Source organism: Lagenorhynchus albirostris, chromosome 11, assembly GCF_949774975.1.
Source record: "Lagenorhynchus albirostris chromosome 11, mLagAlb1.1, whole genome shotgun sequence".
NCBI lineage: Eukaryota > Metazoa > Chordata > Mammalia > Artiodactyla > Delphinidae > Lagenorhynchus > Lagenorhynchus albirostris.
Window position 1 is genome coordinate 101,733,108 of NC_083105.1, and position 18,775 is coordinate 101,751,882.

The window sequence follows — 18,775 nt, forward strand, 5'->3', positions numbered from 1 at the left end:
ATTCCCTCCTGCCTGTGGTGGGTTGTTTTGGAAAGTGTTGAAAAAGAAGGTGGATCTGAGTGGCTTTGGAATATGGATTTGATGTAATAGAGGATTTCCCAAACTTACTGGTCATAACAAGTTCTTTCTCCTGTTGATTGATTCACTAGGTAATGCCCTAGAATCCTTGGTTAACGAGCGCCCCTGAAGATTCTTGTAATTGGGAGAAATTGATTGGCTAATTTTACACTCACTATTTCAGAGCAGGGGACTTGGTGTGATTATAAAGTGTTTTGGGGGGCTTCCCTGGTGGCACAGAGTCTGCCTGCCGATGCCGGGGACGCGGGTTCGTGCCCCGGTCCGGGAGGATCCCACGTGCCGCGGAGCGGCTGGGCCCGTGAGCCATGGCCGCTGAGCCTGTGCGTCCGGAGCCTGTGCTCCGCAACGGGAGGGGCCACAACAGTGAGAGGCCCGCGTACCGCAAAAAAATAAAATAAAGTGTTTTGGAGATCATCTGCATCTAAGAGATAGATTGAAGCAGGAAAAAAGTATTTAGGCAATAGTTATTTTGATAGGAGGTAGTTGTACCTTTTACTAGGTTGCAGTAATGTAAATGAGATGTGGAAAATGATGGAATTTCAGAGATTAAAAGAGATTCCAACTTTACTGCTTGGGAAGACAAAGAGAAACAGGGAAATTGAAGTGGATAAGCTGATTTGTGGAAGAAACTTTGTAGGGTTGGAGGTATATTGAGTCTTTGGTCGTAAAATGTGCAGTAGACGTTTGTAAATACTAATTTGAACTCCAGAATTAGTAAAACATTACAGTAAGATAGTCCGACCTTGGTAAGCATGAGGATATCAAGTATTTATTCTCAATATAAAACTCTGTTAGGGCAGATGTGCTTGTGCAAATCAGGCTTTCAGGGTTTTTTTTGTTTGTTGTTTTTTTCCTTACTCTTCAAATCTTACTGCTCTCTGCACTTCTGGGTTTCCTTGGAAATCTGAAATATTTATTCCATGCCCTTCAAGTGGTATGGTAAAGAGAGAGAGGTTAAGACTGAGTTGATGAGAGGGTTCTAGAAGAAAAGATAACATAGGAGTATTTAAAGTTACATGAACAGGTATGTTAAGGAGTCCTCCCTCCTTTTTTTTTCTAATTAAAAAAATTTTTTTGCGTTCTTATTTTCTTAGATGAATATTTTGTCATGCACACTGAAAAGCTAATACATTGTGTTTTTATATACTGGACTTTATTTTATTGATTTCTTTCCTGAACAAAATGAAACAAGTTTGGATATCAGGCTCTGAATTCTGTGATGAGATTTTTGCTGTTTTTGTGATGTGTGCCCACCACGTTTGCTTTCCTATGGTGGCAGATTCTTAACAGGATGCCCACTAAGTTTTTGCTTTCTTGGTCTCCCCCTTTGGCAACCCTTCATTACCCCATTCAAAAAAACTTTGGACACTGTTTTGTATATCCATTGCAGAGTAACATTTGTCTCTGAAGTGTAAAATTTTTCTTCCTGTAATAAGCAAGAATTTTTGGATCTTTGTGCCCACATTCATCTCCCCTTCTTGTCCCCTCCTTGGCCTTTTTGTTTTCTTTAGAAAGTTTTAGTATAAGGTCCTACCTATAACAATTGAAATTTAGCCCTGTCAGTTAATTGCCTTTACATTCAAATGAATCTAATTTCTCTCAATAAAACCTTTTAAAATTTATGAGAATGGCTAGGGGTAGTGTTCTGAATTTTGCTGTATTATATACAATGGATATTTTAAGTCATTTAGTGAAAATAGTTTGCTGTTTTCTAATAGGACTAAATGTGTTTACATTTTTGTGGTTCAGGTGTTAAAAGTATCTGCTATATTTTTAGCATTAACATAAAACTTTCTATATGTGCCAGGCTCTAGATATTTTTGAGTTCCATTTGGTTTCTTTTTTTTTGCGGTACGCGGGAGGGTATGCTGTGGCCCCTCCCGTTGCAGAGCACAGGCTCCGGACGTGCAGGCCCAGCGGCCATGGCCCACGGGCCCAGCCGCTCCGCGGCATGTGGGATCTTCCCGGACCGGGGCACGAACCCGTGTCCCCTGCATTGGCAGGCAGACTCTCAATCACTGCGCCACCAGGGAAGCCCCCATTTGGTTTTTGTGCCCCTGAAAAGAGAGGGGTGAAGAGAATCTCAGGCCCCAGATTTATATATTTGTGGCCAAGGTTTGGGGGTGAAGTACAGGATGCTTAGTGGTAGAACTGTATAAATTGGCACACATCTGGTTTGAGAAAGCACTGTAGATTTTCTTGTGTAAGTAATTATTTTTTCGTCCTGCTTTGATACAGAGAACCTTTTTATAAATAAATTTTTAAAAATGCAAATAAAGATGAGCCAGAGGAAGAAGGGATCAGTGGAGGAGGAGTTAGATAGAACAGCCAGGTTCTTTTTTGCTTTTCTTTTGATGACTTTTTTTCTGTCTTTATGAAACTGGGACTATTTCAGAATAGTTTTTAGAGGATGCTAGGGAGAAGCAAGGGACACAGTGTCATTTTTTAAATGTCCATCTACTCCCTGCCCCTGCCCCGTAATTATCATATCTGTTGACCTATTGAGGAAAATTCAAATAGACTCTCTTCCCTATGGGATAGACCCTGTTCCTCTTTAAGGGTATCAGACTGGAAGGTCATAATGAAATTTGTAGTAGGAGTTTACTCTGTAGATTTGGCTACATAAAATCCAGGTTTAATTTTCATATTGTATTTCAAAACATCTTAAAAGCCTTATTAATCTTTGTCGTTGTTGTTAACAGTTAAGAGTTTTTGCATGAGCATCATTATTCTGCTTCTATGAGTTATTTTTCCCACCTTTCCCCAGGCCTTCAGTGTCTAATTATTTGGGAGTTTTCAAGAAGAATAGGGCAAAGTATTTAGTAGATAGAAGTATTTAGAGTACAAAATCCTTTTCTGCAGTGTTTGAATTGTTACTAGACCATGTAGGCCTATGAGAGAGAGGTATGCCAGACTAAATAGTCATTTATGTGATTCCTTCTTTCAAAATACAGAATAATTTTTAAAATTTTTGGTAAATGTTAACTGGAACCCATGCTGCATTGGAAAGCAATATTTCAAACTGCTGTTCTCTCTGCCTGAAGACATGTTTTTATTTCCACATTCCAACACCCAACAATTAGTATCACTTTAAAAAATGGAATAGATGCCTAGGTCTTTGCTAAGTCAGTGTGGTGCAGAAAATGATAAGTAGGGAGGACTCCAATATTGACCTAAAATATTCTAATCAAGGAATTCCAGATACTTCTCTCCACCCATGTTGTGATATGTAGACTTACAACATGTGGTCTTAATTTAGTAGTAAAACTTTGAATATTGCTAAAAATAAAATGCAATAGAAGTTTAAATGTTAATAAGTCTAGAGGGTCAAATTTTCTGGGGGTACAGATATTAGCTAATAAAGTGAATATTTCTGGTTTAATTTAATGAAAATCAAGCTCACTGTTTCAGTTGCATAATTTATTTGGAAGGTTTGCTTCTGGGGCTGATAAAATAAGCAATAGGAAGGCATAGGATTGCTACTTCAGAAAATACCGAAATTTAGGGATAAAGAGAAGATGCCTGTAGAGGATATTTAAAATAAAATAACTTTGTACAAAGCAAGGAACCAAAGATGTAAAATTGCTGTAAGGCCATTGTACCAAATATTAACATTGTGTTTCTCACTCACCCAAGAAGAAATTGCATCAGCAAATAATCTACTGAGCACTGTTATTTGGATGGTACTGAGATGAACAATTGTTTCAGTTGTTGCTGGGCCCCCACCTCCACCCCTCAGCCTCCGGGAGCTGTGCATGTTATGGGAGGTCATGTGACAGTGATCCTTGGTTTTGTTCATTTAGCCTGTCAAAACAATTTTATGTAGGTGGAAAGAAATGAATGAAATGAATAGAGCGGGTTAGCTGCATCAGCTCTCGTTTGCACTGAAGGTAATGAATGTTGCAATTGGGATAGTATATCAAGCCCCCAGGAATATCCAGTTTGATAATGCTGGAGAGAAGGCACCAAAAAGCAGCAGTTGTGCTAATCTGTTCTAAATCTCATTTGATACTTAAAATAAAAAATAAGTTTTATCATTCTCTTCACGATAATTTAACACTTGGTAATGCATTGTCTTCACGATAATTTAACACTTGGTAATGCTTTTTTAAGTGTTGAAGTCTTTAAGTTTTATTTTGTTTTGTTTTTTGCGGTATGCGGGCCTCTCCCGTTGCAGAGCACAGGCTCAGCAGCCAGGGCTCACGGGCCCAGCCGCTCCGTGGCATGTGGGATCCTCCCAGACCGGGGCACGAACCCGTGTCCCCTGCATCGGCAGGCGGACTCTCAACCACTGCGCCACCAGGGAAGCCCAAGTTTTAATTTTTGATACAGTTTTTTAAAGGTTACAGTACATTTACAGTTGTTACAAAATATTGGCTGTATTTCCTATGTTGTACAATACATCCTTGTAGCCTATGGTACATCCAGTAGTTTGTACCTCCCACTCCCCCATCCCCTAGATTGGCCCCCTCCTCCACTGGTAACCACTAGTGTGTTCTCTATATATCTGTGAGTCTGCTTTTTTGTTTGTATTTGACAGTTGATATAGTTTAAACAATATATACTCCTCTTATTTTACCTTCAACTATAACTTATAATTTAGTAAAGTGCCTAGTTCTTTTCAGTGATCCCTGGTTAATAGCAGAAATATCAACGTGGCTTTTCTGAAAAATGTTTTAGAAGAAATTAAATATGTTTGTCTAGTATAGTGAATGGAACATGAGCTATGAATCAAATTTTCAGTTAATTCATGGTTCTGCTTTTCATTGTGAATTGGAGGAAGATATTAAATTTCTCTGAGTCTGTTCATCTGTTAAAATAAAGTAATATTTCCTAATATCTCACAAGGGTTTTCTGAGAATGAGAACAGAAGTAAAACAACCAGTTAGTGTAAATAGCAAACACCCAACAAATATTATTTTTAAAACCCCAGCTGTTCTTACAGGTATTTTTGCTTATGTTAGTTTTGATCTGTTTTACTTTGTCTTAACAAATTCTTTTGGATGCTAAAATAGTATAGTTCTCTGAGATATGAAATGATCCTAGATTTAAAAAATAGAAGGCTTATAGATAGAACAAGTTGACAGATTATTGAAAGAAGCACCAAATTATTTGTTTGGTTTTTTTCCCTACTTAGAATCTGTACTCATATTTCTTTCTTTTTTTTTTTTAAATTTATTTTTGGCTGCGTTGGGTCTTCCTTGCTGCGCATGGGCTTTCTCTAGTTGCAGCAAGCGGGGGCTACTCTTTCGTTGCAGTGCGCAGGCTTCTCATTGCCATGGCTTCTCGTTGCAGAGCACAGGCTCTAGGCGCACGGGCTTCAGTAGTTGTGGCACACGGGCTCAGTAGTTGTGGCTCACAGGCTTAGTTGCTCCGCGGCATGTGGGATCTTCCCGGACCAGGGTTCGAACCTGTGTCCCCTGCATTGTCAGGTGGATTCTTAACCACTGTGCTACCAGGGAAGTCCCTGTAGTCATATTTCTGCTGTTAAAGGTTTAAAGTGAGGTTCTCAGACCCCTTAAAATAAATCATCAGTAGCTTTCAGGGAGGTTAAAAATCTATAATAGACATATAAAATAGCCTCTGTTTACAGTATAGATGACTTCTAGGCAAAATTAGATAGAAGTTAAACATAGAATTTTAAGGTTGCCATTCAGTGTATTTATTCTTAATAAGAAAATTGATTGTAGGTTTTTGGAAGAAGGAAGAAGTCCCTGTTTGGTCCCCCCGCCCACCTTTATTTATACTTTGCTATAAATAAGTAGTTGGCAGATTTTTTTTTTTTTTTTTTTTTTTTTTGTGGTACGCGGGCCTCTCACTGTTGTGTCCTCTCACGTTGCGCAGCACAGGCTCCGGACGCGCAGGCTCAGTGGCCATGGCTCATGGGCCCAGCCGCTCTGCAGCATGTGGGATCTTCCCGTGCCGGGGCATGAACCCATGTCCCCTGCATCGGCAGGTGGACTCTCAACCACTGCACCACCAGGGAAGCCCCAGTTGGCAGATTTTTTACAATGGCTTTTAACAAATACTTTTTAAAATCAGAATGGTGGCAGCATTGACCATTGCAGGTTGGTCATAGTGTTTGAGTTGTGTTAAGTTACTGAGTCTCAGAGGCCCAATTTCAATCCTCACCTTGCTTTTAAGTCATAGGAATTTCTTCTATTCCTAGGGAAATGCTAACTACTTGTGAAAAATGTACACACACAATTTTTTTTGGAAAGTACATTCATGGATTCATTCAACACATGGCAATTGAACAATGCTAGGTTGTCAGTTGCTAAAGATAGAACACTGAAAAAGGCATTTTGTCACTGCTTTTAGAGTAAGTCTCAGTATATTACTTGTGATTAAGAGCTCTGAAAGAGGCATGTACATAGTTCATGAAACTATACATGTATATGGCAGGGGGTGATTTAACCTAGAGTGAGGGGCAGCCAAGGAAGGTATCCCTGTGGAAATGACAGATCTTTGAAGAATGGCTGGGCATTAACCAGGGAAAAAAGGTTGATGAAAGGGCATCCTGTATGGAGGGAACAGCGTGTGTGAAGGACCTGAGTTGGAAGAAGCATGACATGTCTGAGAAAGGCACATGAGAGTGACAAGAAATTAGGCTCGAAAAGTGGGCAAGGATTGCATTGTGTGGGACCTCGTTGGTCACAATGATTTTCCACCTTTATCCTAACAGGATTAGGACATACAGTACTTCACTGAGTCTAAGAGTTCAATTATGTGATACATTCTAATTTCAGAGATGTTTAAAAATGTGGAAAACAATATTTCTAAGAATTAATAAAGTACGCATACTGCAGAATTGATTAAGTTGACCTTAAAATATTCTGGTTGTATTTGGACAGAGTGGAAAAACACATTGTACAGGGAGAAATTTAGCCGTGTGGAAACAGCTAGTAGGTTATTGCAGAAATCCAGAGGAGACCGTGATGGCTTGAAATAGGGTGGTGGTAGTAGAGACAGACAGGAGTGAATTACTTTGGTTTGAGTTTCTGCAGAAAGGGTTTACAAGCTCACTGTTATTAAGGTTTTGAGTCTCCTTGCCTCCAGTCTATCCTGCATTTCGAAGTTTGCCTTTAGCACTTTTTACAGACTCTTGTGGTCTTAAACATTTCAAGTATTGTAAAACTAGAACTCTGGGTACTTTCATGCTCATGATCTCAACCCTTAAGGTAACCTGCTGATATGGGGGCTAACACTAGCTTGTGCACACAGAATTGGGTCTTTTATGATATGCTCTCAAAGCACTCAGTTTTTTTCTCTTTATAATACCTAATAAAATTAATGCCTCTGCCTCTTACATTGTAAGGTCTAGAATAGCAGGAACCTTGTCTCTAATGTTTGTCCTATCCTGTTGTCTGACACAGGGTACTCAAGCATTTGTTAAAATTTAATTAAACATATATGAATATATACATTAATTGCTAAAACTGAAATGAATGTTGCATGTTACAGAAAATAAGAGTAGTTATCAAGACAATCAGGTAGACTATATATTAAAATATAAAAATTAAATATTCACTTAATGGTAGGTAGAATATTATAATTCATTTGGCTCGTGATTACTGTCTTCTGATTGCTTTGAGAATAGCTTAACTTTTCACAATTTCTTTAAAATAAGCTTTTGTAATTCAACAGTAATGTATAAGAGTCAGCAAGTGATCTAGATTTTCCTTCATGTTTTGAATAAGGTTCCCTTAAATGAGGAACACTTAAGAATATATGGTAAACAATATTTTTTAAAAAACATATATTGGGGAACCCTATTGTCAGTAAATAGAAAACCAAACAAGCTGAAAACTCTTCCCACTGTAAAATACCAGACATTTTGAAAATTTTGATGAGAGGAACTACAGAAACCTATCCTTTTAAATGCATAGCTGAGCTTATAAGGCTGTCAGGATAATTTCCAAGGTCTAGAAACTAAGAAGAAACTAGAAACCAGAGTAGGAAAAGTGTGAATTGACACTAGCGTTCTTCTTGGGACAGTTGCCAATCTTGTTAATAACTAAGACGCATGGTTTTACTGTCTCCCCAAGGATAGATGAAGTCTTAAGCCCGAGCAGATATTGGAACTGAGATCCAATAAACTTGTTCCTTAAAAGGGAACAAAACCTTTAATATAAAGACAGACTAGAGAAAATTTCAGTTTCTGAGTCAGGGAAAAGACAGTTTTTCTCCAGTCAGCTGAAAAAAGTTTACCCTGAGTATACATAATCAGGGACCTGTATTCATAAAAGTATGAGATTCAAATTTGAACGGATTACATGCAGGCATCACCAAGACTAGTAATATCCCTGCCGCACTAGGCATAAATAAACTCAGAGCCTGTCCACAGCAATACACCCACAACTGAGGATATTCCAACAGACAAATCACAGTTTAAGATAACCATATTATCCACTATTGTTAATCATGAGGGGAAACAAACCACCATGAATGAATGTCAGCAGCCAAAACACTAGGCAAAATTCGATCCCCAGTAACTCAGATAAAAGTGTTAATGAATTGAGCCCCTAAAGCACATTATTTTAAAAGAAATAAAGGATTAAAAACTAAAACCACAAAAACATCAAGATGGTATTGGAGTGAGCAGTGAATGACTGATTTGATAAAGATCCAAAAAGAGCTTCAAGAAATGAAAATGTATTGCAATTAAAAAGTAAGTAACAAGTGCCACTTTCCTCAGTCATCTGGCCCCAGATACTTCGACTTGTCCTTTGGCCCTTTGGCCGTCTCTTCCCTGGGAAAGAAATGGTTTAGGAAGATAGCCCAAGATGAAACAGCTATGGATCTGAGTCTCAGTGGACAGGGTATGTGACTTTGTGGATGGTTGCAGCTTCAGGTTAGGAGTGGGAATAAAAGTGATATTGGGCTGTGAAAGTGGGCTTTTATAGAACTTTGAGAGAAGGCAATCTTGCAGTGATGATTTGGAGATGGAAATAATTTTGGAGATGAACCCTGAGAGGGAGGAAATTCCAAGGAGGATGCTGGGAAAACTTGTCTGTTCATGAAGCAGGGATGGGGTGGAGGTTGGTGGGGATCATTGCAAATTGAGCCGCCAGTTATCATTTCTCATTCAAAACCCCATGTGTGGGGTTACCACTGAGTGGGGACAAATCCCTCCCCCAGACATTGGGCCTAGAGAAGTGGCAGGAGAATTCCTTCTCCACTGAAGTCTTTAGTTAGTGCCCAACTTTTTTTCTTTTTTTCCCCTTTTTTCCCACCTTGCTTTGTTTTTGATGCTAGCTGGGAAAGTAGGGACTGAAGTAGTGACTGAATTCCCTTTATCAGACCCTCCGGTGGGTACTTTTGGTGACAGACTGACTGCTTGACCTCGTTTTATTTTCTGTATGGATGTCCAAATACATGTCTGACTCACCAGTATACCCAGACTTGTATGGCTAGTTGCAAGTGTCTAGTTTGTGTTCATCTCTTATTTCTGGAGCAGGGACTGAGACCTTGCCACATGTCCTTTGCATCTCTGCCTCCTTTAGACTTTAAAGTTTGATTAATTAAAACAAATTTTAAGGTAATAAGCAGGTTAGACGTGATAATAACTTGAGAGAATTCATGAACAAGAAGGTAGATCTGAGAACACTGCCCAGAAGGCAGCAGAGAGAAAGAAATGGAAAATGAGAGAGAAGTTAAAAGATATGAAGGATCGAGTAAGGTTCCACACACACACACCCTTACACATAACACATACAGACATACATAGAAAATCTTAGAAGAGAATGGAGAATGGAAGGAGGCAGTAATCAAAAAGGTAATCGTTGAGAATTTTCCTGATGCGAAGACAAATACCTGAAACTTTGGGCTTAAAAAGCACAATTAGCCCCATTATGTATAAAATAAAACTTAGATGCATGGTAGTGAATGAGCAGAGCACAATTTTTTTTAAAAGCCTTTAGAGTAACCAGAGAGAAAATACAGATAACCTACAAAGGAGGACATGTATACTGAGGGCTACAGTAGACGCCAGAGTACCATGAAACAGTATCTTGAAAGTGCTGAAAGAACACCAACCTAGAATTCTACACCCATCTAAACTATCATGCAAGAGTGATAGCAATTAAGAAAGTGAGGTATTAGCGCAGGACTAGACAGACCATGGAATAGAGTGTAGAATCCAGAGACAGAACTGTACTTCTATGGAAAGGATGGATTGTTCATTAAATGATATTGGGGCCATTGGCTGATACAGAACAGAAATAACAGTCAGCCCTAATTTTACCCAACCAAATAAATTCCTCAACAATTCCCAGATGTGGCAAACAAAACAAATTTATATTTTAAAAAGGAAAAGAAAAATATTTATGACCTTAGTGTCTGGAAAAATTACTGAAGACATAAAATCCACCTACCATAAAGTAAAAGATAGATGAATTGAAATACAGTGAAATAAAAACATCTGTAAATCAAGATATCATAAACAAGGTGAAAATACAAACCACAAATTGAGAAAAGGTATTTGTAACTCATAAAACCCAATAAAGGATTAGCATCCATAATCTATTAAGAACTGCTACAAGTAAGATAAAGCATCAGTTCCTTGCAGAAGAGGGGTCTTAAGTAGTCTGCAAAGAAAACAAAGTTTCTCACACTTTTTAGTGACTCTGAAAATGTAAATTAAACTATAGAACATGACTTACACCCATCAAATTGACAAAAGTTAATGTCTGATAATACCAGCTGCTAGTGACCATGTACTCTAGTGGGAACCTTCATACAAAGCTGTTGGGAAACTCAGTTGGCACAGTCCCTTTGAAAAGCAATTTGTTGATACCTATGAAGACTGAAGATGCCTATTCCCTATGCACTTCTACCGCTAGCTATATATCCTAGTAGGTGTACTTCCTCTTTTTTTTGTGCCCCAGAAGGCTAGTGAAGGCTAGAAAAATGTTTTGTTTTAAGTCCATATAGTAAAATACATAGGACTATATTGGAAACAAATTATGTTAAAATAGTTATCAAAACTTTAAAATTTGTGATATAGTATGCATTATTAATGTATATTAATAAGATCTACTGGAAGATCTAATAGCTATCATAATTTCAAAGTAATGCCTAGTGTGGTATTTTGAGATAATCTGCAACCACTGTTACGTGATATGAAAATACCTAGGTCTGTTGGTGACAAATCACAGGTACTGCTGAATGCTATTAGGTACGTACATTCATTCAAGGAAATATTAAGTTTCAATTCAAGGTTAATGAAAAATAAAGATATATTTGTTTTCACACAGGTTCACAAACCTGCCTTAAAGGTGTTTATAGACTCCAAGATAAGAGCCTGCATCCTAGAGATTAACACTGCAAAACCTTTGCCATATTGTAATAGCAAAAAAAATGGGGAAGGGCCTAAAGATTGATCAGTAGGAGATTATATATAAATTGTGGTGTATTCAGTCAGTGGATAACTGCATAGCAGTGATAATGAATGGAGTTACAGTAATATGGTAGATATCTTGTAATGTCTCCTTGTACCATCATGGGTGAGCTCAAACAATGTTGAGTGGAAAATAGCCACCTTCCAGATAGTACATGCTCTGTAACTTCTTTTTATGAAATCTTAACATTTCACCTAAAGTGTAAAAACCCATATGGGAATGGTATATCTGATCAGGGTAGTGGTTGTTATTCAAGGGTGAGGAGTAGTGATGGGAAAGGCCATCTAGTTACATAGGAAGGTTTAAATTATGTCTTTAATGTTTAATTATTTGTATCATAGACACATTATGTTATTGTATGCCTGGCCTATTTCGTTAAAATACGTATTATGTGCTTTGATAGAGTATTACATGACAGTTTCAATTTTAATTTACAGGACAGTACAGAGTTTGTATGTATGGGACTCTGTTAAGGGAAGAAGAGCAGATTAAGTACTTTTGTCCAGTTATCTCAGATAAGAAGTGAATTAACTTATGAAGTGCCAGGCACTTTAAATAAATCTACCTAGTAGACTAAATTAAATTAAATCTACCTAGTAGATTATTTAATTCTTACAAGAGTCCTATGAGGTGAAGGTATACACAGTCATCCCTCAATATCCTGGGGGGTGGTGGGAATTGGTTCCAGGACCCCACCCTCCACCCCTGTGGGTGCTCAAGTCCCTTTTATAAAATGGCACAGTATTTGCATATCTTCCCATATACTTTTAAATCATCTCTAGATTACTTATAATAGCTAATACAGTGTAAATGCTATGTAAATAGTAGCCAGCATGTGGGCAAACTATTCAAGTTTTGCTTTTTGGAATTTTCTGATCCCCCCAACACACACACACACACACACCGCCCATTTTTTACTTGCAGTTGGCTGAATCTGGGTATGTGAACTCATGAATACGGAGGACTTGACTTTATTCATGAAGGAAATTTTAGTTGAAGCCAAGACAGGATTTATATTTAGATCTCACCACTTCCAAAACCCATACTTGTTCCATTATTAAATTGCATATCTCTGTCAATAGGTGACTTATTTTGGAAGTGGTAAATTAACTGCATCTAAAACGTGTACCTGAAGCACATATTAACAGGAAAAATACTAAAATAATCTCAAGCATGACTTTATTTTATTAAGTAATTGATTTATTTATTTTTTGGCTGCATTAGGTCTTCATTGTTGCACACAGGCTTTCTCTAGTTGTGGTGAGCAGGGGCTGCTCTTCGTTGTGGTGCGCGTGCTTCTCAGGGCTTCTCATTGCGGTGGCTTCTCTTGTTGCAGAGCACGGGCTCCAGGTGTGCGGGCTTCAGTAGTGGTGGCCTGCGGGCTAGTAGCTGTGGCGCACAGGCTTAGTCGCTCCACAGCATGTAGGATCTTCCCGGACCAGGGCTCGAACCTGTGTCCCCTGCATTGGCAGGTGGATTCTTAACCACTACGCCACCAGGGAAATCCCTCAAGCATGACTTTATAATCAAGAGTTTTCTTAAATACACTTTAGCCTGTTCTCACACTCATATAACAGGCTGATGAAATTATTATTAGTAACTTCAGTGTTAGGATGTTTTATTTCAACAGTATTGGTCATTATAATTTTGTACATGTTTAGCATCTAAGTGTAACTATGTGACTTGGTGTTTTATTATCTTAAAAGCATATTCTGTTTGTTTTTTCCTTTGTTTTTGTTTTAGGTGTACAGCACAGTGATTCAGTTATACATATACATGTATCTATTCTTTTTCAAATTCTTTTCCCTTTTAGGTTATTACACAATATTGAGCAAGAGTTCCCTGTGCTGTACAGTAGGTCCTTGTTGGTTATCTGTCTTAAATATGGTAGTGTGTACATGTCAATCCCAAACTCCCAATCTTGAACTGTATTCTGTCTTGCTTTTTGATTTTAGGATCGAAAGTTAACAAAGTCTGAGAGGCAGAGATTTAAAGAAGAGGCTGAAATGTTAAAGGGTCTTCAGCATCCCAATATTGTCCGATTCTATGATTCCTGGGAATCCACAGTAAAGGGAAAGAAGTGCATCGTTTTGGTGACTGAACTTATGACATCTGGAACACTTAAAACGTAAGTTCATCAATATTGTAAAAGCTGACCAAGAAGTATGAGAGAACTTGAATTTTCTTATTTCAGGCCTTATCAGTTCTTCTTTTGTTGCCCAGTATACTAAGGAGGGAATGAATAGTTGCTCCAAATGTTAGTATATGAGCACATTTTCCTGCCCACAAGGTCCTCTGGTATATAAAGTGGTTTGATAATTATGTATTGGTAAGTATTTAAATGAGAAGTTGTTGCAGAATAAACCTAGTTGCTTTAAGTTATGGTGATTGGCATTTCTAAAATTGAGTGGCTAAGAGATCAGAAATCAAATGACAAGGTAGCCCTCTAGTGGTTAAAATGAAATTGAAGCTTATTGACAAGCTTTACCCATTTATTTTATCACCTCATATTGGGCAGTTTTTGCTACAACTATGCACATATTGTATCAAATACAAATTGTATTGTGACATTTATCACTAGATAATTTCATTTCCCAAAGCATCAGAAATTGAAGCCAAAACATCTAGACCTATCATCCCTTTCAGGAATATGGATAGGTCAAATGCAGAAATTCCCTGTATGCCTTTGGAGTCCCGTGTCTCTTAGAGTATCTATTTGTACTCAGAGAGGAAACTAGAGTAACTTCTATGGTGTAAATTTTTTGTGGAAGAAGTGAAAAATTGTCTCTGTATTTATTCTTTATAACCTTCTGTAGTTAATGCTACTGAGCTGATTAATCTCAGATCTTTGAAACATAGTCTTGTATTTCCTGGATGTAGAAAATCCCGGATGCTCTTGGATGCTCAAAATTAACATGTTGAAAAGCCAACAGATTATTTCCCTCCTCCACATTCTAATTTTCCCATCCAACTTTTCTAATATTTATGGCAGCATCTTTATGCTAGTCGTCCACGCTTCTTGTTATTCACATGCCTGTTTCTTTTCCTAGACTGTGCTCCCTAGCACTGTGCCTGAAACTTGATAAATATTTGAATGAATTAAGGAAAATTCTGTGGTAGTAGTTGTTTGTATATCTGCATCTTGATATTCTTTTTCTGGTTTGAATACTTGGTGGGTTGTCAGTAGTCTGTCAGTAGATAGAAATAAAGTTAGTTTTTTTTTAAGTTTTGATGAAATTCATATAACATAAAATTAACCTTTTTAAAGGATCAGTGACATTTATTACATTTACAGTGTTGTGTAACCACATCTGTCAAGTTCGTAAACATTTTCATCACCTTAAAAGAACACCCCATACCCATTAAGCAGTTACTCCCCATTACCCTTCCCACGTAGTATATTTTCTCTTTAATTGCACATGATCTAAGTTTCTAACCATTTTCTTTTAAGTTTAAAGTTCTTTTTTCCCCATCATTGTCTGTTTCAGTTTCTGAGCCTCAAAGCAAAAGCAGCAAGAGGTAAAGTAGAAAGCACTAGACTTAGAGTAGGAGTCTACTCTCTGCTCTGACTTTGACCAGCTGTGATTTAGGGCAAGTAGATCCCCTTCTCTGGCCCTCAGTTCTCCATGTGTAAAATAAGTGGACTAGCTGATCTCTAGGATTTATAGATGGGCATTTTTTTTTTACTCTGGTAAAAACGTATAAAATTTACCATCTTAATCATTTTAAAAAAATTTGTTTTATTTATTCTTATTTTTGGCTGTGTTGGGTCTTTGTTGCTGCGTGCGGGCTTTCTCTAGTTGTAGCGAGTGAGGGCTACTCTTCTTTGCGGTGTGCGGACTTCTCATTGCCGTGGCTTCTCTTGTTGCGGAGCACCAGCTCTAGGCGCGCGGGCTTCAGTAGCTGTGGCACGCAGGCTCAGTAGTTGTGGCACACGGGCTTAGTTGCTCCGCAGCGTGTGGGATCATCCCAGACCAGGGCTCGAACCCGTGTCCCCTGCATTGGCAGGCAGATTCTTAACCACGGTGCCACCAGGGAAGCCCTTTATCATTTTTAAGTGTATAGTTTAGTTAAATATATTCATGTTGCTGCGTAACCAATCTTGAGAATTCTTCATCTTGCAAAACTAAAACCCATTAAACAATTCCCCTTTCTTCCTTTGCACCAGCCTTTGGCAACCACCAACTATTTTCTGTCTCTAAGGATTTATCTGATCAAGGTATTTCATATAAATGGAATATAAAATACATGTTTGTGTTTGGCTACTTTCACTTACCATGTTTTCAAGGTTCATGTTGTAGCATGTATCAGTACTTCATTCCTTTTTATGACTAAATAATATTTCGTGGATATACCACAATTTGTTTATCCACTCACTTATTGATAGACATTTGGGCTGTTTCCACATGAACATTTGTGTACAAGTGCTTATTTGAGTACCCGTTTTCATGCCTTTTAGATACGTATATACCTTCGAGTAGAATTGCTGAGTCATATGGTAATTCTGTGTTTAACTTTTTGAGGAACCACCAAACTGTTTTCCACAATGGCTGAACCATTTTACATTCCCACTAGCAATGAATAAGGGTTCCAATTTTTCCATATTCTTGCCAACACTTGGTTTTTTTGTTTGTTTGTTTTTGGTTTTTTAATAGTCATCTTGCTGGCTGTGACATGGTATCTCTTTGATTTGCATTTCCCTAGAGAGTAATGATGTTGAGCATCTTATCATGTGCATGTTGTACATCTTTGGAGAAATGTCTATTCAACTCTTTGCCCACTTTGTCCATTTTTAAATTGGGTTGTTTGTCTTTTTGTTGAGTTGTAAGAGTTCTTTATATATTCTGTAAGCTAAACCCTTATCAGGTACATGATTTGTAAATATATTTTTCCCATTCTATATATTCTTTTCACTCCTTAATGACGTCATGTGATGCACAAAGTTTTAAATTTTGATTAAGTCCAGTTTATCTGTTTTTTTTTCCCTAGTTGCTTGTGCCTTTAGGGTTATATCTAAGAATCCATTGCCAAAACCAAGGCCATGCAGTTTTACCCCTATTTTTTCTTCTAAGAGTTTTATAGGCTTAGCTCTTTTATTTAGATCGTTCCAGTTTTTGAGTTAACATTTGTGTATGTGTGAGGTGTGGGATCCAACTCCATTCTGTTGCACGTGGATATCCCAGCACCATTTGTTGAAGAGACTATTCTTTCCCTGTTGAATGATCTTGACACCCCTGTCAAAAATCATTTAACCATAGATGCATGGGTTTATTTCTGGACCCTCCATATTATTCCACTGTTCTATCCTTATGCTAGTACCACACTGTTTTAATACTACAAAACCTAGCTTTGTGATATGTTTTGAAATTGGAAAAAGTGAGTTCTCCAATTTTGTTCTTCTTTTTTGATATTGTTTTGGCTATTTGGGGCCCCTTGTAATTCCGTATGAACCTGAGGATTAGCTTTCCATTTCTGCAAAAAGTCTGCTAGAATTTTGATTGCATCTGTAGATATAATCAAATCTATCCATAGATATATCGAATCTGTGGGTCACTGTGGCTAATATTGCCATCTTCACTATATTGTTTTCCAATCCATGAACCCATCTCTCCATTTTATTTAGGTGTCCTTTAATTTCTTTCAACAGTGTTTTCTAGTTTTTGGTGTATAAATCTTTCACTTCCTTGGTTAAATTTATTCCTAAGTATTTTATTCTTTTGGATGTTGTTGCAAATGGAATTGTTTTCTTGCTTTCCTTTTCAGGTTGTTAATTGTTGGGGTGTACAACACAACTCATTTGTGCGTGTTGATCTTGTACGCTGGCAATTTTGCTGAATTCGTTTATTAACTCTAGTTGTGTGTGCATGTCTGTATGTATTCTTTAGAATTTTCTATATATAGGATCTTGTTATCTGCAAATAGAGGGAGTTTTACTTCTTCCTTTCCAATTTGGGTACCTTTCTTTTTCTTGCCTAATTAATCTGGCTAGAGTTTCTAGTACAACACTGAAGAGCAGTGGTTATTCTTGTCTTATTCCCAGTCTTAATGGGAAAGCTTTCAGTGTTTCACCACTGTAGTATAGCTGTGGGTTTTTCATAAATGCTCTTTATCATGTTGAATATATTCTCTACTATTCTTAGTTTGAGTATTTTTTTTTTATCATGGGAAGGTGTTGGATTTTGTCTGATGCCTTTTCTGCATGAATTGAAATGATCATGTTGTTTTCCCCTTTGTCCTATTAATGTGATACCTCACTCGTGTAATTGAAACCGTTAAGATATAGAACATTTCCATCATCTCAATACATGCCCTTAAACTTCTTCCTAGGCAGCCCTTTCCAGGCAGCCCTTTCCTCACCCTCCAGAAGTAACTCTGTTTTTATATATATTTTTTAAACCATAAAACCAACTTTCACCATTAGTTTTCTTTAATTACCTCATATCCCACCCAAGTGAAGCAGAATTTCATTTTTTACTTTATTTTTAAGGTTTTGTATTAGTTTCTGTATTAGCTTTTTGGTTAAACTCCACTTGTGTGTGTGTGTGTGTGTGTGTGTGTGTGTGTGCATTTGAAATATCTTTTTTAGTGGCTGCTTTAGATACTGCATTTATATCTTTAACTTTTCACAACATGCTTGATACTGTACAATTTCATGTAAAATAAAGGAAACTTGCAAAAATATAGGCCCATGTATTTCTAGTACTTATACTTTATGCTGTAATTTTCATATGTTACATTTATTGTTTAGATCCTGTAATACAGTGTTACAGATTTTCCTTTAAGTAGTCATATGTAACATAAAGATAGTAATAGGAAAATGTAGTCTTTTATATTTACCATCAGTGCTCTTCATTTTTTCCCTGAATATTTCCAGATAAAATAGCATCAGACCTCAGTTAATCAGAAATCTCTGTCCTGTTCTTTTAACATTAGCTGGGCTGCTTGGACTCTGCTACACACACACATATTTCAGAGGTCAGCCAGAGATTTAGGCAGAGTGAATATACAGAATTTGGAGATGCCCTTCTATACCCCCTTTTTTTTTTTTTTGCGGTACACGGGCCTCTCACTGTTACGGCCTCTCTCGTTGCGGAGCACAGGCTCCGGACGCGCAGGCTCAGCGGCCATGGCTCACGGGCCCAGCCGCTCTGCGGCATGTGGGATCTTCCCGGACCGGGGCACGAACCCATGTCCCCTGCATCGGCAGGCGGACTCTCAACCACTGCACCACCAGGGAAGCCCTATACCTCCTTTTTTAAAAAAAATTTATTTATCTTTTGGCTGCATTGGGTCTT

At 37.8% G+C, this 18,775-nt stretch overlaps 1 protein-coding gene across 28 annotated transcripts in view; it reads left to right on the top strand.

Moving 5' to 3' along the window:
• The window catches only part of WNK1 (WNK lysine deficient protein kinase 1), a 135,895-nt gene that overhangs the window by 48,483 nt on the left and 68,637 nt on the right, over positions 1-18,775 (top strand). For all 28 annotated transcript variants that reach the window (XM_060164374.1, XM_060164378.1, XM_060164380.1 and 25 more), the window contains exon 2: positions 13,436-13,608. In XM_060164374.1, the coding sequence (XP_060020357.1) occupies positions 13,436-13,608 (173 nt within the window). The remainder of the gene's footprint in view (positions 1-13,435; positions 13,609-18,775) is intronic.